This window comes from Elaeis guineensis, chromosome 13 (assembly GCF_000442705.2).
Source record: "Elaeis guineensis isolate ETL-2024a chromosome 13, EG11, whole genome shotgun sequence".
In the NCBI taxonomy this organism is placed as follows: Eukaryota; Viridiplantae; Streptophyta; class Magnoliopsida; order Arecales; family Arecaceae; genus Elaeis; species Elaeis guineensis.
This window is the reverse complement of record NC_026005.2, coordinates 59,712,374-59,736,317: the sequence shown is the minus strand read 5'-3', so window position 1 is coordinate 59,736,317 and position 23,944 is coordinate 59,712,374. Positions and strand designations below refer to the sequence as shown.

The 23,944-nt window shown below is 37.7% G+C and overlaps 1 protein-coding gene across 1 annotated transcript in view; it reads left to right on the top strand.

The window, feature by feature from the left end:
• The window catches only part of LOC105060973 (COP9 signalosome complex subunit 4), a 29,924-nt gene extending 6,182 nt beyond the window's left edge, over window positions 1-23,742 (top strand). Inside the window, exons 8-14 of the mRNA XM_010944882.3 lie at window positions 3,760-3,804; window positions 3,919-3,987; window positions 4,087-4,178; window positions 4,271-4,313; window positions 20,677-20,736; window positions 22,672-22,731; window positions 23,464-23,742. Coding sequence (XP_010943184.1) covers window positions 3,760-3,804; window positions 3,919-3,987; window positions 4,087-4,178; window positions 4,271-4,313; window positions 20,677-20,736; window positions 22,672-22,731; window positions 23,464-23,538 — 444 coding nt within the window. The 3' untranslated portion in view covers window positions 23,539-23,742. The remainder of the gene's footprint in view (window positions 1-3,759; window positions 3,805-3,918; window positions 3,988-4,086; window positions 4,179-4,270; window positions 4,314-20,676; window positions 20,737-22,671; window positions 22,732-23,463) is intronic.
• The last annotated feature ends 202 nt before the right edge of the window (window positions 23,743-23,944 follow it).

The following is a 23,944-nucleotide window of genomic DNA, read 5'->3' as shown; positions in this document are numbered from 1 at the left end:
AATATGTGTATATATATATATATGTATACATATATATATATGTATATATACATATATACACATATATACACACATATACATATATATACACATATATACACACATATACAGACACACACACACACACATATATATATATATATATGTATATGTATATATATATGTGTGTGTATATATATATATGTATATGTATGTATATTGTGGAAGAATAATGATACAATGTATGGCAATATCTGTAGGAAAGCATATGAAATGTAGTGAAAGAGGTTGGCCTTCGGATAGGAGCCTTTAGTTTGGTCTTGTGGGGCTTGAGGAAAAGGCCTCTAAAGATAAATAATGAGCCATTCAATGCTGTCATGATCAAGGAAGGTGGAATTGAAACTGGGACTTGTACCGGCCGGTTGGTGGTACGAGTCAGTACGGATCTGTACCGGTCAGGACCGGCGCAAACCAACACATAGGAGAAGGGAATTGAGGAGGAAAAGAGAGAAAGAGGGGAGGGGGAGGAAGAGGTTGGCTGGAGGAGCTGCTGGCGATGGCCATAAGTGTGCTGTAGGCATATTTGGAGGGCCACCAAGGCCTCTGCTTCCTTCGCCAATTCTTGGCCAAGAGAGAGATAGAGAGATGGGGGAGGAAAAGAAAAGAAGGGAGGGGAAGTCGTCAAAGGGCCTCTGGCTGGCCGTTGTGGCTATCGAATGGCGCAATCGCGGCCTGCGGCGTAGTGGGTGTGAAACATGGACGATTGCTTCTGTTTCATAGGATTTTTTAAAAAAATTTCAACCACAATGAAGTCTATTGCTGGCTTCACTATTCATCATTGTTTGTAAAAAAAGTGATGAGTGAATAGGGGTGGTCGCCTTTGTTTCGTGATTGTGGCTCCGCCCATGCATTTTCCATCGTCCGATGGCCATGGTGGTCACCCGATGCCCTCCAACAGCCTCTCCATCAACTGTATCTCTCTTTGGTATCGTCGCTCTCTCTTTCTCTTTTTCTCTCTCGATTAAATGTCCTATTGGGTGATACTAAGCTTCGACGGCCTTAATGGGCCATCGTCGGCCTCAGTGGGCCATCATCGACCTCTGGCAGTGTTGTCCCCTCTTTCCCTTCGCTCTTCTCTCTATCTCTTCCTCTCTTTCCCTCTCTCTCTTCCTTCGGTTTTCCGATTTGTCTGGCCGAACCATCTTGGTTTGCTGCCGGTTCGGCTCGGAATGCCCGGAACTGTCCGGTTCGGGATGGTTTGGCAAACTCTGGTCATGAGATATATATTTCGTGAATATTGAAAAAGTTTTCTTTTTCTTTTTCATTTCAATTGATAGATTTTAGGAGAACCAATGAACAAACCAAGGATATACTGTTTTTTTCTTTCACAATGTTGCAATTATTGATTGTTGCAAATATTAAATTTTTTTTCTTTTCTTTTCCTTAAGAAAAGTCCTAAAAGGACTCAAACTTTTGGCAGGACCATGACCTCTTACTCATTAAAGGGGAATAACTGCTTGTAGTAGGGAAAATATGGTGGTTTCTTTCATAGAAAAGAGAACAAAAAGTGGCCGAGTTAGGCAGTACTCCTGTCCCTGCTTATTTAATTTATTTTGTCTCTCGTCTCCTAGTTCTTATTTCCTTTCTCTCTCTTCATTTCCTCGTTCTGTTTTCTTCTCTTGATTATCCTTTTTGTATTTCCATGGACTCAATTGCTTGCTGTTGTCACCAATTCTAGGTAGTCAGATGAACCAATATCTGATTGAAATACCAGTCAGAAGAACATCCTTGCACGGGCATGGTACCTATATGTAGCCTCTAAGTTTGCTTAGATCTTCTCACTACATGGTGCCATCATGTTTGAACTTGTCTTAACAGGTGCTCATGGGTGACTTGGTTTGACCATTTCCTCCTTTCTCTTTGGTTTTTTGAATTTTTTGTTGTTGTTGTGATGAGGGAACGGCACCAACAGGAATTTTATGATAGAATTTGGGTTGGTATTCTTTTGATTCATCTAAAAGTTGGACAGCATGGAAGACTTCCACTCTTCATCATGGAAAAATTTTTCTCAGTTCACTGTTGATTGTTTCTGCAGAGATCAACAGAATCTGGAAGCTTCCTTTCTTTAGTTTACATATCCTCCACTATTGGGATGTGGGTGAATTACTGAATGTTAACTGGTTAAGCATCCTAATGGGGTCCATAACTTGCCAGTGGGTATGAGAACTGGCAATAGCTAATCTTGATGTTTGTCTAGGGTTTTAGTTATGGAGACAAATGTTGATGTCATTCTCTTTTGGAGGTTTGAGGAGTCTTCTTTTTGAATGCATTTTATGTCAAGGCCACCATATGAAAATTCAGATGGGTTAATGTTTTGTTATGAAACTGAAGCTGCCTTTGTTTGACATTTACTTTCCTTTGGCAAGTTTGTAGCTGAGCTCAAGGAATCACATACTTTTGCTTAGACTAATTCTGATCTGTTACTATTCTTGATCATTTCATGCGGTCTTGGTATGTGGGCTGATAACATTCTTCATGAGTTATTGACATGTTGAATGACTATAATATCATTTGACATGTTATATTCTTTATATTTAGGTTATGAATCATGATTGAGGTTCTCAGAACTTCAAGCTGAAATAAATCTTCCAGTCTTAGCTGGAACCCAATCCAAAGACAGGGTGGGTGTTTTGGGATTTGGGCTGAAAGTAACTTACAGGCCACATATTATGTCATATAGGTTGTTTATTTTATCTTCTTGCATCATTTCTTCATATGTTTAAATTTTGGGGAGCATTTCTTTCAGTTAAATGCATTTTTTGTTGCAAGTTTTTAGTACATTTGTTGGCACCATGTTACACTCCAAAGAGTCTTAACAGGGTTGGGGATCCAACAACTCAAATATCACAGAGGTTTCTATTGTCATATGTTAGAATGCTAATGATGTAACATACTATGAACATGCTTTTGATTATTTTGTTTTTAAAAAATGTCTTTTCAACATAAAAGTAAGGAAAAAAAAATCATCGACAGACTATAAGCAAGATGATGCTTTTTGACATGCTGTGTCATTTGCTATCTTGATTGATTTATTTTTCTTCACTTTTTAATTTTATTCATACTTGTACTTGAAACTTTTGATTTTTTTAAATAATTTTTGTCCTGAACATCCTGCCAAAACGGAATCTCGTATAGTCTTGCTGAAGCTGAAGCTGAAGCTGACAGAAAGTTTCCAATTGACTTTTTTCTTTTTCCTCAGAGTGATTCATTTTCACTGGTGTTACATTTCAATCCTGGCCATCAACTTTCAGCTTTCTTATTTGGGCCCAGGAAACACCTGTTTTAGCAGTGTTCATTTCTTGTATGAGCATGTTAAACTGATTAAATATTTATGGAAAAAAGAATACAATCTACATGATCTAACACTATAGTAAATGATAAACAAAGATAGCCTCATCAGGTACATGGCTGACGAAATGCATTTTGAAGTTTGGAGCATGTTAGGAACCCATAAAATAATATTTATATACAAAAGTCATTCAGTAGCCTTTTATATTGATTCTTCCCTGTGAATTTTAAATGCTGAACTCCAATCTATGTATATGTATTTATGCTGTGCCTGAAACTGCTTACCTTGTGAAAGTTCTGTCATGAACAAGCATATATTATTTGTAAGCTTCCGACATGCATTTATGAAGTTTTCGACATGCATTTACTTACTCTATTTTCAAAATATTCGGATTGCTGAAAATTGATGTTGTGTTTATCATTCATTATTAGGATGAAAGGTGCTCAAAGTTGAAGATTTACCCGATATTGCAGAAGGTATTCATTTTAACCCCTTTTTTCAGATTTGAGGCCTTCCATGTGGCAAGATGACTTACATTTTTGCTATTCCTCATTTTCTTGGACAAGGTTTGATCATACGAATGCTTTCAGGTCTATCTTGAAAGAATTTTGAGAAAACCAGAGATTGATGCATTTGCTGAGGAATTGAAACCACACCAGGTAACCTTGTCTGCCTTTTCTTGATTTTTCACTTTTTACTCTCTGCCATATCCTTGATAGTCTAATCCATATACACTTTTATCCATTTGTTTCAAACAGAAAGCTCTTTTGCCAGATAATTTCACTGTGCTGGATCGTGCAATGATTGAGCATAATCTCCTGAGTGCAAGCAAACTCTATACAAACATAAGGTTGGGGGAAAACATAAAATTTCTTCGGATGTCCCTTCTACTACACCAGTTATAATTCATAATTAATTTGATTTTTTTTTGCACTGAAACAGTTTTGAAGAACTAGGAACCTTATTGGGTATTCCTCCTCAAAAGGTACCCCCTTGATTGATTTAATCCTGATTACACGACTTGCCATGCAGAGTAGGGGTATTGAAGAGCTGTTGATTGACTAAATGTTCATCTTTGTATTTTAGATTATTCTCATCTGTACCATGACTACATAATAGTTTTTCATATGAGCCATTTTGCATATAATTATACACCATTATTCATGCATTTTGCAATATATGTCATTCTTTTCTGTTTTTGTTATTACTCTTCTTTTGTAAATAATTTGTCTTTTAATTGCTGTGTATTTGTTTGATGTTAAAATAGTTCCAAACCTGTCTAAATATGATACAGCATAAGCAGTGGATCTTTTATATTTTTTTCAGTTGTTCAAGAGATTGGTGGGGCTGAAGTCATATAATATATGATACAGCATAACCCACAGTCTTCTATATTTTTTAGTTGCCCAAGAGACTAGTGGGGCTGAAGTCCTATAAAAAGGTATTCTCATTGTACATACACCTAGTTTACCAAGTTGGTGAAGTGGTTCTGCAAGAGATTAGTACTCTGGTCTGGTCGAACCTAACTGGTCTTGGATGTTATATGCTCTTCAGATCAGTTGTCATCTGAGGTTCTCTCTTTCTACAACCATCAACAGCCTGATTTTGCACCTGAAAACTTGAGAAACTATAACTGAATCATGGTCTGTGAACTAATTACTCCAGTATACTGCAAAGAATTTTGCAGGCAATTTCATGCTTTTTTCTGGATGTGTAACGAGCCTAATAGCTATTGTAGAATCACCTGAAAATCATGCTTTTGTAGCTAAAGGGACTAATTCATCATGGAGGAAAGCCTGACTCATATCGCTTAGATTTCTGCAATTGTTCATGATCATGACAGCACTCTGACAAGTTTGATCAGCATGTTTGCCATCTTTTTAAAAGGTGGATTTTTTATGTTGCCCTCTTCAAACCCTTAGAGATTTTGTTCATGTTTAATTCATAATATGTTTTTGGGCAACAATGCATATTGCTTCTATAAACTGGTCTCATTGTTCTTGTGCTAACCTCTGTTGCTGTTTCAAAAGTACTAGTGGCAAAGAAAATGTGTTATTGACTGAACTATTTAGGTCTTTATATTCATTCCAAAAGTTGCCTTATTTCTTCTGGTCTAAATGAGTCACCTCTAATTTGTAGTTTCAACTTTCTCTTGCCTATTCCACCATTTTGCTTCAAAAAAGAAAAAAAAACCCTGCTTTTGCCTAGTTCGTTCTCCTGCAGCGAACAAAATAAGTCATAAAGTGTTGACTCTTGATCCCTACATCAGGAAAATTTATCAATCCCTAAACATATTGTAAATCATGTAATTCAAACTAAGATGAGATTTATCCTTTTTATCCTCCATTTGGCCGGCATTTGAGATATTTGACCAGATAAATGCTAATTTTGTTATTGGATATGTTAAACTATTGACTTGACCATGCATGCAAGTTTATTAATATGAAAACATGGAAAACAGACAAAATGTAATAGATATGATATTACAATATGTAATTCATGATGCATGAACGGGGGTATCAGGGAATGCTTCTCTTCCTACTTTCTGTTAAGAAAGTACGAATTGAAAATTCAAAAATAGTAACATATAAACTAAAAACATATTGTTGGCACAAGTGAAATAAGTTTTGTGCTTTTCACGTTGAGGTTTGAATCCTAATTCCATGGTCCCCAGTCTTCCATTCACAGTTGAAGTAATTCCTGTTGTGTGCACAAAGCATTGTACAATGGGGGCTGATATTTGATCATCAAGATATGAGTAATGTTGTTTACATGATGAAGCAATTCCCACAAAAGGAGGACAAACCACGGTTTGATTTGAATCATCCATGTAGGTGGTAATCATCAAGGAACCAAGTATTGAATAAGAAAAGGTAGATCGGATGGGGGAAAGCTCAATCACATTGATTTGACAAGGGGTTTTTTTCTTTGTGATCATGATGACACATAATTCAAGTATATGCTTAGCGAGCAACTTATGATTTGTTGCCATGTTATTTATGTGAACAAAAACGGGCATACGTATTTAAATTCCAAATGGGCATTTTTAATAAAAAAATCACATAAGACAAATTTTTGTATTTTCTGATATCCTTTCACAGTTGTATGTGGAATTGTTAATAAAATGCCTTTGATTACTTCTTTCTGTTTCTCCACACTTTTTTTCTTTAGGTTTTATACCAAGAAAAATTATTATCATTTTTGTGATAGAAAGAGAAGTTTATCACTGTCCTAATTCTCAAATATGCCCCCATTCTTCCCAGTTTTCTATGAAAAATGTTTAGAAATCCAAGCAATCTGTCTTGTATAAAGGATGCGTGTGGACAAATTTGTCCAGTTTATGAAATTGAGCAACATTAATAAATCATCGGTATCAAGTCACCATATATAGCATAAAATATGCAAAGGCTAGTCATCCATGAAGAATGGAACAAAATCTGGACTTGACCAAGTGATACATTGGCTAACTGTCAGGTTAGTCCCTATTTACACCATGTATTTTTCATGCATAGGCCCATGGGCTGGTCAGGTTCAAAGTATGTGAATAATGTGCCAAATTCATAATTGGGGGGAACTGATTAAGGCTAGTTAAAGGTTGTTAGACGGTTATGAGCGAGTGGGCAAGTGGTTGTAACCGTGATTTAATGGTATTTAAGGGTTGATGTAACTATGAAGCAAAAGGGGAGCTCAATGAAAATACTAGTTTATCATATTCTTTATCTTTTGCATTAGCTTGATAGTAGATTTGTAGCAGGCGGTAGTTCTGTTAATTCAAAAGTCCTTGAAGTTTCAAGGCATTTTGAACTCAATCTTATCCTCTTTGAGTTTCCAGCCCTACGTTGGTGGCACGCTGCGCATAATCTCTTCACGTTGTCAAATTGCTTGGTATTCTTATTTTCGGTCAAAAAACTAGAGAAACTAGTTTTTGGCATGTCTGGTGGAACAAATACGGAATGCTGCCAAACAAGAAGGTTGAGGTTCAAACCTCCACTATAATGCATTGACCAATCAAAATCACTCTTCACAGGTGTCTTGTAATGCATTTCCAAATCTGCAAAATTTAGAGAATAATCTATCAGTGATACGAAGTTCGCCAGCACAAGATCTGCAATATGGAAATATGAGAATTTTAGAGCAACCTGACTTATAGAAACTAATGTCCTATGACAAAGGGAAGACCAAATATTTTGTTGGAGAGCCCTCTGGAACAAAACCGTATTTGTTGAATATAGGAGCACCAATTAGGCCACTAGTCCCATCTCAAACAATTATTTCGGTTGATTATAGGCCGAATGTGATTGTAGGTGATGCCACCGGACTATTTCCTATAGGAACTTCGGCTGGTTGTAGGCTGAATATACCTATCGGGAACAGCAGTGGTCAAGGGGAGAATCAAATAAGACCTGTGGCTGAAGTGGCAGTTAATGCTGTGGGGCAACCAAATTCGGGAGGATTTGATACAAGAAATGCTGGGGGCAATTCAATTGCCCAACATCCCCACAATTGTAACATGAGACTCTAGGGGTTGGTTCTGCTTTTATCCCAACAACAGTAAGCGAGGTTAATGCCAATGAGACGACTTCTATGCAGTGCATTGGAATCCCTTGTGTTAGCCTCAAGTGAGGGCCCTGCAGGAGGGTGTGATGCATCAAACTCAAGAAGATCAGGCCCGGCCAATGCCAAAGCTTGCTCATATAGCAGAATTGGTCAGGAAGCAACTTGGTTTCCCATTTTGGTCAGTTAATAGGCTGATTTATAGGAAGCCGTATCCAAAATGATGTGATTAAGCTTATGAGTTCCCAAGGGGATACAAAGTTCCTGAATCCTCTCGTTTTTCGGGAGATGATGGGGTGTCAATTGTGGGGCAAGTTGGGAGATTTTCAGTTCAATGTGGAGAAGCAGGCACCAATGATTTCCTCAAGCTAAGGTTATTTGCAAATTCTCTTGTGGGGTTTTCTTTTTCATGGCATGTAAACCTTCTCCCAAATTTTATATTTACTTGGCAAGAGTTAGAAAGTCAATTTTATGCTCAATTTTATAGAACCGAACTAGAAGTCTCAATTGCCAATTTGGCTAGGTTGATGGAACAATCTGGGGAATTGGTTGGGAAATACATGAGTTGATTCAAGAAGGCACGCAATAGATGCTATACGTCATTAAGAGAGGCGAAATATGTTAAAATTACTCAAAACAGCCTTAATCTAGAACCAAGAAATTTGCTGGTCAAGAGTTTCTCGATTTGTTCCCATTAATGTCTCAAGCTGTTAATTATGAAACTATACTTAGAGAAGAAGCGCAAAGGAACGTAACCAAAGGAACTTCTCATAGAGATTTTAATTATGAGATATCGAAAATTGATGCTGATTCAGAAGAAATGAGTGAGGATTTGGGAGCAAAAATTGATGTTGTAGAAATCCTTAGCAGGCCGAAGCCACCAGTTCGATTGATAGCAACTGGAAACCGAAGGAAGAGATTAAATATGCATTTGACATCACCAAGGTGGACCAAATATTTGACCATTTGCTCAAAGACAAACAAATCAAGCTACTAGAAGGAAACAAAATTCTTGCTGCGGAAGAGTTAAAAGGGAAGAAATATTGTTAGTGGCATAACTGATGAATTCAGCACCAACAATTGCTTGGTTTTCCGAATTGCTATACATAAATCTATCATGGAAGGCTGAAATTTTCAGATAAAGATAAAGGGGTCATGTTGATTGATGGTGATCCTTTTCCTAAAATGGCTGTGAATATGACAGGTGTAGATTTAGCAATGATGGGATCAGATAACCACAAATGTGGTATACGGAAAGGAACCGAATACATGGGGGATAGAAAGGTAGCAGAAAAGCCTCGACATTGGAGAAGACTGTCTAAAGAGTTGCACCATAGAAATTTGTTGCATTTGGAAGTTCCATGTCACTTTTGTAATCGAGTGTCGTGGTTCGACACCACACCCGAAAGAGTGGTAGACCATTAGGAAAGACATTGAAGGAATTGACCGCAATATCTTCCGTTTAATGGTGGGAGAGAAGTAATCCAAAAAATAAGAGTCGGCTGAACGATCGGTGGAAAGAAAGGTGCATGTTGAGTTGCCAGTCTTTGCTAGAGATGAAGGGAAAGCATTGATGGAATGAAATTCATTTAGTGAAGCGAAATGTTTGAATGAGGTTGAAAGCACAGAATTAAGTTGGTAGATGAAGGAAACGATATGCAAACTTTCTACCAAGCAAGTGGTTCAACCCGTCGGTCAGCCCAATAGATTAGAGATGAAGGTGATATTGCAAATTGGGAGTTTGAGTGAAACTAATAGTGATAGAATAAGGCTTAAGTCAGTAAAATCTTTTATAACACCCATTGGAGAATGGTACGAGATATAGTCGAAAGATACAAGACACCTTCGGCCAGCCAAAGAATGAGAGCAATGGAAAGGAATTGGATACTAGAAATACAAAAAGTCCCTAATCAACAATGACAGTGGATAAGAAAAGGCAAACCAAGCAAAGCAGAAATTAAGAGTTGGGAGTAGGGGAAATTTCTGAGGAAGTATAGTCAAATATCCAGTTCGAATCACTACCTTGTAAAGTGGATGTGAATATGGTATTCACTTTACCTTATGCGTTCCAAGCAAAGTCAGATCAGCTTGTTCAAATAGAAGGTGATGTAATGAAGCATGTGAATGTCCAGAGATTTTGTGTTGAGCAGGATGTAGATGATATGCTAAAAACGGGACAAGACTCATCAAATTGCACACCCAACAAATGTACAATTGCAGCATTGTTCCAGAAACCAACAAAAGAAATGGGAAGGTACATAAAGCCTTTATATATTGACGCATATATGTTTGGTAAGTCTATGTGGTAGATATTAGTCGATAATGGTGATACTGAACATTATGCCAACAACAATTTTGAGAAAGCTTGGAAGGAAAGAGGATAAATTGGTTACTGCTGATGTTGTGGTCACCAATTTTGTGTGAGGGTCATGTAAGCCCAAAGGAGTTCTGCAGGTACACTTACAAGTAGGTTCATGGAGATCTATGACTGCATTTTTGGTTATTGATGCTTTTACCACTTATAATGCTTTATTTCATTGAGATTGGATTCATGCAAACTTTTGAATACCTTCTGTTCACCAACAATTGATATTATGGAATTTGGATGCAAAAGAGGATGATGATGAAGTTGAAGTAGTAAAGGCTGACAGTAAATTGTTCATGTTAAATGCTAATGTAGCTGTTTTCTTAGTTTTCTGACCGAAGACAGAGAGACCAAGCAATTTGACAATGTGAAGAGATTATGTGTGGTGTGCCACTGGTGTAGGTTGGAAACTCGAAGAAGATAAAATTGAGTTCAAGCTATCTTGAAACTTTAAGGGGTTGTTTGGTTCGGGGGAGTTTGGGTCTGGCATGGGAATGGGAATAGATGACTCCCATTCCAGTTGTTTGGTTGGGAGAAATCCTATTTCGATTCTGATTTTAGGGAGAAATGAGAGTGGCCCAATTTCCTCAAAACCCAATCCGAGCTCCTGCATGGATTCAAATCTCATTCCACCATTTAAAAATTATATTCCAAAAATGCCCTTCCTTATCTCACTCATCCCATGCAAAAAAAACCATTCTCGACTTAGACTGTGGATCACCCCTTCTCCCCTCCCCTCCCCTTGCTCCGCCACCTCCCTCCGCTTGCAATGCATCTCTGCTGCATACACGGTCGTGGTGGAGCAGTAGTCCCTTGTTGCTACCTTATCCCTGGCTTCTGCTGCAGCCGCTCCCTCCATGGCAGGTCCCGTGCCTGCGCCCTCTTTTTCATCACTTGCTGGTATTCTACTCTCTCTCTCTCGCCTTTCCCATTCCCCTATTCGAGCTTCTCTCATCATAAGCGGGTGACCATGGTTGGAGCCTTCCAGATCTGCAACGGACTTTGTTTCCCCGTTTCCATGTTCTTGAAACTCTCAAAACAGAATTGTACGTTGAATTTCAAGTGATTTCTTGTCTGGTGCTTGGTCATTCGAGCCGGAAGGTGGAGACAACTGTCCCCCAACCCCAAAGTTGGTCTTCTGTTGACGTATAATGTTTTGTATGTGGGTGTCTGCGTAGGATTTAATGGTGATGTAATTGCAGGTATCTTTTATGTGATGGCTTTGGTTGCAGGTTGATATTTATAATATCTTGAGAAATTGTTGGACTTTTTAAAGTTTGTTGAAATATTTGAGCTCATTTAGAGAGGTAAGACTTGGCTTATGCGCTAATTTTTAGTTTACTGCAAGCAGAAGCAGCCTACCTTGAGACCAAACTGACCTACCTATTGAAGTTTGAGATGTCATGAAAACAAATCTGTTGGTAATTTGTTGGATATTTGTTGAATGCAGAGCATTAGTGAAACTTATAATTGTAAATGATTACCTGCTTGGATTTTAATGGAGAAGAAAGTAATGATTGTAAACTGGTTATTTGCATGCTAAATATCTCTACATTCCTTGTCTGATACCCAACCTATTGAAAGACATAGTCTGACCTACTTTGGCTGCCAAGTGACTGGCACCTGAGAGAAGCAAACAGGAAACTGCCTGACTATTCATGGAAATTTGTCATTGGAAAGATTCTTGTGATAAAATTGTTGAAAGAGTAATTGATTTGAATTAGTTATCTGGTGGACTATTGTGTTTTACTAATGAAACTTTTTGGGTGTAGTTTACTTGAAATGATACAGAATATGTTGTCATGCAACATGTTCCCGTGTGGCATGCAAAGATCAAAAGAGTTTTGAAAGCAAAGAGTGAAGGTGTTTAAAACAAACAATATATTCAATATTTGCTTTAACATGAAGAGGCCATGTTGTCTTGAGATCTTTTTTACTAGTTGTAGCATTTGAATAGTTCAACATGTATTTTTAATTTCAAGTAAGATAAATATATTTAAAATAGATGAAAATAGTCATATTTTTGGAGATTTTTAGTTCAAGGATATAAATGGAAATTTGGGTTGATTTCGATTGTTATCTTAAATGAATCAAACAGCAATAATGAGAATCATCTATTTTGATTCCGATTTCGGATACGAACCAAATGCTTGGGGGGATATGGTCATTTCAATTCCCATTCTGATCCATTTTGATTCCGATTCTGATTCCCTAGCGAACCAATGCGTTCTAAGGATTTTTGGATTAACAAAACTACTATCTACTACAAATTTACAATAAGGCTAATCCAAAAGATAAGACAAAGAAAAAGGATAAAATAGTGTTTTCATTGAGACCTGCTCCTGCTTCACAGTTACATCCACTTGCCCACTCATAACCATCTAGCCACTTTTAACTAGTCTTAATTGGTCCCCCCAATGATGGATTTGGCACATTATCCACATACTTTGAACTTGATCGGCCCATGGGCCTATGCATGCAAATAATGTTCCCAACATCTTGTTATCCGACGAGTGAGAGGGTGACAAGATGTAACAGATAATTCATCCTTAATAGAGATGTCATGGTATCTCTATGATATGGGACACTCTGCATCCCGTACCATCTCGACAATTGTCTCAGTAGATATCCTCTATCTCTCTCTCTCCTTTCTTTTCTTTTCTTTCCTTCTTTTCTTCTACCTTCCTTTCCTTTCATTTTTCTTTCATTTTTCTTTTCACTTTTTTTTTCTTTTTTCTCTTTCCTTTCTTCCTTCTTTCCTTCCTTTCTTTCTTCCTCCCATTCTTTCTTTCATTTTTTTTTTTCTTTCCTTTCAACTTTTCCCCTTCTTCATCTTCCTTCCTTTTTTTCTTCTTTCTTCTTCTCTCCCTATATGGATGGATTTTGGAGTCTCGATCCCGTTCTGGTCTTATTTTCTCACTGAAATGGGATGGGATGGCCGGGATGCTCTTCGTCCTATTGGAACATAAAATCTTGGCTATAACAAGATTGGAGGAGAAAACGGGATCGGGATGGTCGGGATGCCCCTTGTCCCGCTAGGACATAAAACCTTGGCCATAATAAGATTGGAAATAGATCTCTGTCGGCCTGGTTTAAATAGAGATAAGGTTCATCTTATTTCACTCCATCTTAAGACTACTTGATAAGCATTAAGTTCTCCATTATATCTTCACTGACTTCGAAATCTTGTGCCATGTATTATATCTTCTTTGGGTATTTCCTTTGGAATGAATCTTGCACAATACGCCGCATCCCAATTAAATCTTGCTTTTATCCTCTTAAGCTCGGCCATTCGCTTCGATCTTCTTACAACACCCTTGCTTTTCATTGCTTCCAAACTCCCATCACTATGAAATCTTTTGCTTCGTCTCTGGCTGAATAGTTCGAGAATCACAAGAAGGAATTAGAAACTTCTAGGGCTGTTGCTTTTGCAAATCTCTAGGTATTCATTCCTCATTCATCTAATTTGCTTATCCTAGGACCCATCTCTGAGCTCGATATTCCCCTATCTTTTTCCTTGATTTTTCCATTTCATTTTTAAGAAACCTTTCTATCCTTTCTATATTAGCGGTCAAGCTTTAGGATCACTGTTTGGGAAGGTACTAATCCTCATAGGCTTTGGTCAACTGTCTCATCCTCATGGGACTGCTAGGTTCAGCATATTTCAACCCTTAAAGATCATAATTGGGAAACGAATGGATTTTACAAAATCATAAAATTTTCAACTTTCCAACAACTGAGAATCATCTATTACTATTGGCCGTTGTGTTTTTGGTCTCCTAACAACACCTTTCACTTTAATCATGACATGTCCAACCATGCTTGATTTAGGGTTTCTTTTGGACTTATGACCTTTAAATGAAAACTTCGCAGCTATGTCTGAGATTTTTATTTTCCCCGATAATTTCGGTCTCTATTTGTGCAAAACTGGCAGCTATACTTTTTATATAGATATTCATGGAAATCATTAGGGCTCCATTATCCATCAAGAATTAGTTTCTTTTTATCTTGTTTGGATTTGCAATTTTTTTTAATTAGAAAATCGATAAAAGTGGTTAAGGCCCATCTTAGACTTGCTGCCATGCTAGCCGAAGACTAGTCGATTTGTCTTGCTCCCCTCCTTTTGGGTTATCTGTTTGAGGGCTCAAAGACTTTGTTGTTGGTTCCACTAGTTATGGTGCACCTCTTTGGATCTTACAAATTTGGATGTATGCTTACTTTCTATAATGCCGACCGATACACCTTTCCTCTTTCTCTTCTTCACCTATCGGCCTTAAACTTGCACAACTTAATGGCCTATTTCTATCATTCTTCTGAATATTGTGGCAAATTTTAAAAAAGATAGTACTTCAACCAATAGCAGACCCTAGAAGAAAATGATGGGCTAGTGCTGTGTTTTTTGGGCACAGTTGAGGCTGAAGTACTTTCTGACTCTTTGACAAGAAGAACTTTGGAAATCCCTAAGCAAATAATAGATTAGGAAGGATAAAATACAAGACAAAAATTTATGTTAATCTTACTTAAAAGGGATTGATGGAGACTACCCTTTGGAAGGCGTGCCATTCTATATTTGAGTAGAACTATCCCGATCAAGTAACCTTTCTGCCCACAGTGGATTCTATAGGTGCGATAAAGTCGACTAAGCCAAATTTGGTAGAAGGTTCAGGAGGTCGATGCTTGTCTAGCCACCCATAGAATTGCCTATAACAAATTGTTCAGTCCAAGCATCAACCTAGGATATTTCTAACTACCTTGCCATATCAGAGTTCAAATTTATGCCGGAAATCTTCAAGCATTCGGTCCTCTGCTTCTTTTTATAGAGGATGTTGGTATGATCCTTCATCTAGCATGCTTGATGCCATAAAACTTTTTGTACTTTCTAATAGATTTGCAATGCTCTGAAATAGTACCTTTATCAGTTGGGAAGGCTGATAATGCTCCGCCTGCACCTTGCAAAGAAAGCCGAGTCTTAGATGGTGTTGTTGAAGTAGTTTTGCCTTGAGTGATCCATGTGAGGATGACTATGACAGGTTCGTATCAGATTTTCGTCATATGTGAATTCCATCAAGACAGGAATTCTTATACGGTCTTCGATTTGGGGTCAAAGGGAAGAAAGTAAAAATCAGCTGGAAGCTGATCATAGATGTAAATGACCAATTCAATCAAAGTGGGTTCAGTAATAGATATTCGGCCAAATAAGTCATAATTTAAAGAGAAGGAAATGACAAGGTATGCTCGGGCATGGCCAAATTAGCGGGCAACCAAACTTGGGGAATAATGTTCGACCGAACATCTATTACTCCCGGATAATTCTATGATGGAACCTACATGTAAATCACGAGGAAGCAAGAAAGATTTTCATAATGGATCAGTAGCTTCGACCTCAGCTCAGACATGTTGGAGGAAGGGATACTAAGCCAAGAAGGATTAGGAACGTGAAGAAATGGGGAAAAATATATTGTTTCTTTGAGATGACCTTTCATAAAATTTGTAAATACTGATAGGTGTAGAAGAGGAAAGATGTATTAGTCGGAATCTGAAAATTAAGTATATAGCTAAATTTGTAAGATCCAGAGAGGCCCATCACAACTAGTGGACCGAGCATAAAATTCTTTGAGCCCTCGAAATAGAGGATCCATGGTTCAACAAACTGTCTCGAATCAGACGGTTCAGGATGTTTCTAGCAGTACTGACCGTCAATCGGGATGGTTTGATTTTTTCAATCGGAACACTGGACGAGAGAGAAAAAGAGAGGAGGGGAGGAAAAGATGGGACGATGCTGTCGGAGGGCTGGCGATGGCCTGCCAAGGTCGTCGGAGGGCCACAGAGGGCTCTATGGCTTTGTGTCATCTGATAGGGCGTTTAATCGATAGAGATAGAGAGGAGTAAGGGTATTGGAGGGAGGTGCAGTCGATGGAGAGGCCATCAGAGGGCGTCGAATGGCTATCATGGCCATCGAAGGACATCGGATGGCTGTCATGGCCATCAGGCAGCGCAAAAGGTACAGACGGAGCCACAATCGTGGAACAAGAGTGACTGTCCCTGTTCATCGCATTTTTTTTTAAATGATGATGAATAGTGAAACTGATAATGGGTTTGTCGGCTTCACTGTGATCAGGATTTTTAAAAAAAATTCATGAAATAGGGACGATCGTCCGTATTTCATGTCTACAGAGCCGTGGGCTGCGATTTGGTTGTCCGATGGCCATGACAGCCAGTTAGAGGCCCTTCGATGGCCTCTCCGTCGGCTTCCTCTCCCTCCTGCTCTTTTTCTTCCCCTCTCTCTCTCGACTGTGATTTGGTGAAGGAAGCGGAAGTCTTGATGGCCCTTCAATAGTGCTGGCGGCTCGCTTGTGGCCGTTGCTGGTGTCTCCTTCGGCCACCCTCTCCCTCTCCGCTTCTCCCCTCCTCTTCCTTCCATCTCTCTTTTTCTCTTCGGTTCCTTCTCTTTTGTGTCGGTTTGTGTTGGTTCGGTCTGGTATGGATTCGTACTGTCGACTAGTCGGCATAGATTTCGATACCGGTTCTGCGGATCTTGAGAGAATTCGAAAGGCGAGGAGCAAGATAAATTGGCCGATCTTCGGCCAATGTGACAACAAGTCTAAAATGGGCCGTAACCACTTTTACCAATTCTCAGAAAAAGAATTTGTAAATCCAAACAAGATAAAAGGCAACTAATTCTTGATGGATAATGGGCCCCTTACGATTTCCATGAGTATCAGTGTTAGAAATATAGCTGGCAGTTTTGCCTAAATAGAGGCTAAAATTATTGGTGGGAATAAAAATCTCATGTATGGTTGAGAAGTTTTCACCTAAAGTTTGTAGGTCCAAAAGAAATCCTAAATCAAGTAAGGTTGGGGTTGACATGCCATAATTAAAGTGAAAAATGTTGGAGACCAGAAGCACAAAGCAGTCAACGGTAATGGATGATCTTAGTCATTGGAAATTCATGATATTATGAAATCCGTTCTTTCCTAACTAAGACCTTTAAGGGTCGAAATATGTTGGACCCAATGGTCCCATGAGGATGAGACAGTGTGCCAAGGTTTATGAGGATTAGTATTTTTTCAAACAGTGGTCCTAAAGCTTGACCGCTAAGGTAGAAAGGTTTCTTCAAAATGAAATGAAAAAAATCGAGGAAAAAGATGGAGGAATATCAAGCTCGAAGATGGTTCCCAAGATATGCATTAGAAGAATCAAAAATGAATACCTAGAGATTTATAGAAGTAAGAACCCTAGACGTTTCTAATTTCTTGCGATTCTCGAATTGTTCAGCCAGAGATGGAGCAGAAGATTTCATGGTGATGGGAGTTTGGAAGCAATGAAGAGCGAGGATTTTTCAAGAAGACCAAAGCGGATGGCCAAGCTTACAAGGACAAAAGCGAGATTTATTTGGGATATGGCGTATCGTGCAAAATTCATTTCGAAGGGAATACCCAAAAAGAAGATATGGCATGTGGCACAAGATTTTGAAGTTAGTGAAGATATAATGGAGAACTTAATGCTTATCATGTAGTCCCAAGATGAAGTGCAATAAGGTGAATCTTCTCTCTATTTAAACTAGGTCGACGGAAATCTGTTTCCAATCTTGTTACAGCTTTATTATGGATGAATTATTTGTTACATCTTATCACCCTTCCACCTATTGGATAACAAGATGTGGGGGGCATTGTTTACACCATGTATTTGCACGCGTAGGCCCATGGGCTGGTCAGGATCAAAGTATGTGAATAATGCGCCAAATTCATAATTGGGGGGAATCGATTAAGGTTGGTTAAAAGTGGTTAGACTGTTATGAATGAGTGGGCAAGTGGATGTAACCGTGGTTTAATGATATTTAAGGGCTGATGTAACTGTGACGTAAAAAGGGAGCTCAATGAAAGCACTACTTTATCCTTTTCTTTATCTTTTGCATTAGCTTCATAGTAGATTTGTAGTAGGTGCTAGTTCTGTTAATTCAAAAGTTCTTGTAGTTTCAAGGCATTTCAAAACCAATCTTATCCTCTTCGAGTTTCTGGCCTTGCGCAGGTGGCACACGGCGCATAATCTCTTCTCGTCGCGAAATCGCTTGGTATCCCTCTTTTTGATCAGAAAACTAGGGAAACAATCCCAAATGCTGAATTCAGTGCACATCAGGGTAGTAAGTTGAATTGACTTGATAGATGATCAGTATGAGTTAGCTAGAAGGACTTATGGCCCAACAGCATGCGTCTTTGAACCATTAGTGGAATCATTTTGGTTCACTGTATTTGTGAATATATCTACCAGATTATTTTCTCTGAAGTACCTTCCACATGAGAAGTTTGGCTTTGGGAAGGACTGGCATTTTGTCCTGCAATAGTTGATCCAACATTTACGCTGTTGGAATTTGCTTGACCCTCTCCATCTTTTTTTATTTTATTTTATTTTAAATTTTTTGCGGGCAGAACAATTATTTTGCTAATGGTGTAACCACTATTTTCTCAGAAAAACTAAGAAGTTTGCCCAACTTTTTCACAGGGAGTGAATTGGGAGAAAACATATCCCTTATAGTGGAACGAATCATGCATTTGAAGAATGCCTTTTCTGCTTCCAAAGGAAAAAATCCTAGGTTTTCTAACAATGCCCGAGCTACTTTACTGCTGCTTCATCTGTCTTGCTATAGTAGCTAACGTACTGCTACTTTCACAAGTCTGATATTTTTTCCTTCATAAGGGCTTCCTAGAGAGGTTTTAGCCATACCATGCAGTTCTTTTTTTCAGGTGTAGAGGCATTATCCTACGCCATTGGATGCATGCCATTTCCTGTTCATTCTCTAACTCTTCTGCGAGAGGAAATGGTTTGATCAATCTGATTTATGGTTTATCATAAAATCATCAATTGGCTAGAGCATGAATGAGCACAGAATTCTGTGTATAGTGCTAGAAAAGCTTTCTCAGTTAAAGGCAGATTGGACCAGAGGTGTATCCACTAATTTTATTTCTGATTTACTCAATAAGCAGCAAAAGAAAAAGCAAACAACATTCTTCACCCCTAATGTGGAACTCACGATGTCAGTCTTCGTCTGCCTCTCTAATCTTCAGGAAACAAGAGATGATTCTCTTGTATGTATGATGATCTTCTTATTAAAGGCCATGACAAATTCAGAAAGACTCACTTTTTGCATAGAGAAATGATACTGGTTCTAGACAGCATTCCTCAAATTTAAAATCAGATGTAGCTTAAAAAAATAGTTTTGTTTTCCTTGTCCAAGGAAAATTGTTCAACATGGTGGTCCTTTGGTGGTTTACTCAGAGGGAAAGGCCCAACTTTTTACAGTTGGATCTTGAATGTCTCATCCTTCTGAAGTTGCCAGGGAAATAAGCTCGTTATTATTCTGATTGCTGTTCAGTTCGAGCATGCGGTAATTGGAGAATAATGACTTTTGATGCTTCTTTTTATTGAATCGAAAGTTAAAACATCTATTTATTTATTATATGGATTCTGTTATATAAATGCGAAAAGAGTGACTTTAAATTCCCAAAAATGGCTGAATTCTGGAATGTGTCTAATTATGTACTTAAGGGCATCGGAGTACTACTGCCTTAGATGTACTAGGAAAAATGCATCTGCGGAAAAGAATCCTTTGATGGAAGTCTAAGGAGAAAGATATCTCACTGACTCCTTTACTGAGTTCGCAGACTACGGGTTTTGTTATTTTTCAATCAGATTAAACTGTAGCCCGAAAATCATAATAAATGAAGTTGTTTTCTGTGGCTAAATTTATTTGGCTCACAATCTTCCATCTGCTTGGAAGTTTAGGTTGATGAGTTGATTTCAGAGTTTGTACCTCTACAGCAGCCACAGATAGTTTTTGTTAAGAAACTAGTATTTGAAGCTGTTTCCTGTAATAAGGTTCGTTGTTCTTTTCTTATAGATGTAACTATGAATGAGGTGGTGAATGAAAAGTAAATTTCAGCCTCACCTTACTGTTAAGCTAGAAGCAAGGAAAGCTGGAAAAGGCTAGATAAAGCTGGTGCTCGCTTGTGCATGTGCAAAAAGGCTAGAGGAAGCTAGAAATGAGTGGCCAAATAGATATGGTCTCTTTTCTACACACATCCATGTGAGTGGGCAAATGGACGGTCTTTTAAATTCTGTGAAACCAAATGTTTCTTTTGACATTGTTGATTTGGAAAAAGGTCTGTTATTGTTTTATGTAATTCTGTAGAAATTTTTGCTTAATTTTTTGATGCTGAATCTTTCTGCTTGACATTGTATAATGAGCATATTTAATGCCATTTTGATATGTAATTTCATTTTCTGATGCTTCTCTGCTTCTCCTGTGATCCTTTGTATATTCTGAAATTTCAATTATCTCCATCTCTCTCATTGTATTATAGACCCGTTTAGAACATATATTAATATTTTTAAATATCTCTTGTGACATACTTTAGCTTCATGATTTTGGCAGGCTGAAAAAATAGCCTCACGGATGATCTATGAGGATAGAATGAGGGGATCAATTGATCAGGTATAATTCTTTGTTCATGTTTCTGTCATTTGACATGAAATGCAGCAACTTTGCCATGAGTACCCAAGATCTGGAGTTCAGTCAACCTTTTTGGTTGCTTCCTTATTCAAATATAAAAATATAATAGCATAAAGGAGCAATATATGAAGAAAAACAGAGTCAACGACTCAGCAGCTACAAGAAGTTTCTTGATTCCAATAGACTAGTAAGCACAAGCTAGTCATATGGACACAAACAGCAGTAGCTAGCAGTACTGGTCCGGCAATGATAAACCAGTGACCAACTGGTAAACCATACAACATGCTGTAAGCAGTACAAAACAGCAAGGAGCTATTGCTGGCACACCCATGAAAGGTGCCATTACTTAAAAAATAAGTTAACTACTTGCTTGGATATTGGTTAAAATCATCATTTTGAACAACAATCTATTTAAGAATTGTGAAGAATGCACCTCTATCATTTTATATAGTAATTATTTCAAAATTGTAGCACTCTTAAGATTTTGTCTTTAGGTCCTTCAACGCCATTCTCGGGTCCGCTTATTAAATATTTACTTAATACTTGTTAAACTCCAGGCATTCTGAAATTCGTTATTAATTAGAACTGCAAACAGCAATCTACTTACTGATAGTGATAAATGCAACTTTGTCATTTTTCAAAGCAAGCAATTATTTTAAAGTTTGCTGCTTTTGTAAGATAGTGTGTTTATCAAATATTTACTTATATTTCTGGATCTTAAGTCACTCTGTAATTGGTTTTGCTGCTCTTGCATTTCTGATTTAATTCAGTTGTCTATTCATTTCTGGTGATTCTGGGGAAACCACATAAAAACCTGAAGGATTTGCATGATGAAAAATTCTGCAGATGGATGCTTAACTAGTTTTAGTGGGGCAGTGTGAATTACCAATTAGATCAGCTTGAGTTTCACATTCCTTGAGTATATGATTTTGTTGGGATTCCAAGCAACGCCATATCTTATGGATGCTAAAGCTTTCTAGAGGTTAATTTTTTTGACTTTCCTTTTTGGCCATGCCCCCACCTTTTTTTTTTTTCCGGTTGTGCATGCGCATGGGCACACTCACTTCCAATGGTGTATGACAACCATGTGGCATAGTATGCATCATATGGCACTACAATTTAGAAATGAACTTAAATCTTAGTCATATGTGGTCAATTACAGCACAGGAGAGTTTTATTAGACAAAAGGACCTGATACTATCATTTATGATTTTTGCATGAAAACGATACTCATTGTAAGTTTTATGATGAGCTGTTTATCTTTAACAATAAAATGATGCACAAATGCACTTCCAGTGCCTGGCAACCATGTGGCATGTAATGCATAATGTGGCACTCCACAATTTAGACCAGAACTTAAATTTTTGGTAATGTGTCAGTTCAGGAGAGTTTTATTAGACAATAAAGACCCACTAGAGTTGTCTTGTGATTATTGTTGACAAATAATACAAGTGTTATGAGGAGCTATCTGTCTTTAACAACAAAAAGGGGGATAATTAAGCAATAAACTAGTTGCATTTGCATTTATAGTTGTCCATGTAAATATAGGTTAACATGGATGCAGTAGAAACTCTGAAGAATACCTGTGAAATGCCTGAGGGCAAATTGAACTGGGATCGCTTCACTAAATATGCTATAAGGCAGATATGTTGAGGGGTGGTACTGGGGAATGGTGTCATGGTACAGATGGTGTAAACAGAGTAGGGAAGTCTAGAGAACCAGGCTGAAAATGATGCAAGAGCTTGCAAAGATGTAATCTTTACATATCAAAATAGTGTTTTACATCACAATCTTATTGTTTTCATATGGATTTTGACTGGGCCTGTATATTATCAAGTCTCTTTTTTCCTAAGATTTTGTGATTCCATGTTTCTTTTTCTACCTTGCAAATATTTAGTTGCATATTACTTATTTCAGGTTGAAGCTGTCATACATTTTGAAGATGACACTGAAGAGTTACAACAGTGGGATCAGCAGGTGAGTCTGGTTAACTGCAGGTGTTACCAACTGTAATATGCCTTCGCAATATTGTGGTGCATATTTAACAGAACACGTCCTTTCTTTCATTCCTTAAATTTGCACCCTTTAGATTGCCGAGGAAAAGAACCCTTTGGACAATTATCCTAAAGGTACTATATAAAAGTGGCTATATTTCCCAATTTTTCAATCCCCAAAGTATCCCTAGTTAGACTTGTCCTGACAGTCTACGAAAATAGATTCTGACATTGCTGAACTCTTTATAAGGGGAGTAAAGTGGGAAAGGATTTCCATGTTCCGTGCATAATAAGAGTCCCATCTCTGAAATTCAAATTCATAATGATCTGTTGGTCATAGCATGATTTGGGTTTATCTAGTCTAATGACGTGATGTATCAAATAAACCTTAAACAGTTTCATAAATTTTATTAGCTACCCATGTTGAAATCTTTTTTTTTTATTTTAAAGTTTATCGAATAGCTAAAATCATTAGTAATGGGCAAGGGCATTTGCACATGCAGTATGATTCGTATTAATAATGACCTCATTGGGCTTTCATCAAGAACCATCTTTTCCCCCATGACTTTATGTTACTTTACCTTAACTACTTTCTTAGGGTACACATCCATACCTGTATAAAGAATTGGTGATCATTCATTGTGGACAATCTATTGATATATTAGAATCAATCGTCCTTTACATTTATTCTCATATAATTTTCCATAATTTGCAGATTGTGGGTCTATGTCAAGCACTTAATGATATTCTCGATGGTATGACGAGTAAAGGCATATCAATTCCTATCTGAGTGTCTGCCTTCATTAAATGATCTGTGGGCTTAGATGGATGTTCTTGATATATTTGTACATTTAGGCATCCATTTTGTGGTAGCCTCTTTTATATCTAGAGGAATGGTTAATGTGGCTGCACCTAATCTGGGTATCCTACCATAACATTTTGTACATGGGAATCAACCATGTTCATGGTCAAGCAGATGGTTGTTCTTTGCTTATTGATTTTTCTTTTCCAGAGTTGTACAGAGGTAGTTTGGATTTTTGTTCACCATTGACCCTCAAATGTAGCTGATTGTATTGGAATATTGCATGTTGATGGGTTGTATTTTGGTATCAAGATTTAATGTTTCATTATGTGATAGATCATCAAGAATTTGGTACTATTTGATTGGTTAGACAATGTGTTTAACGATAACTATT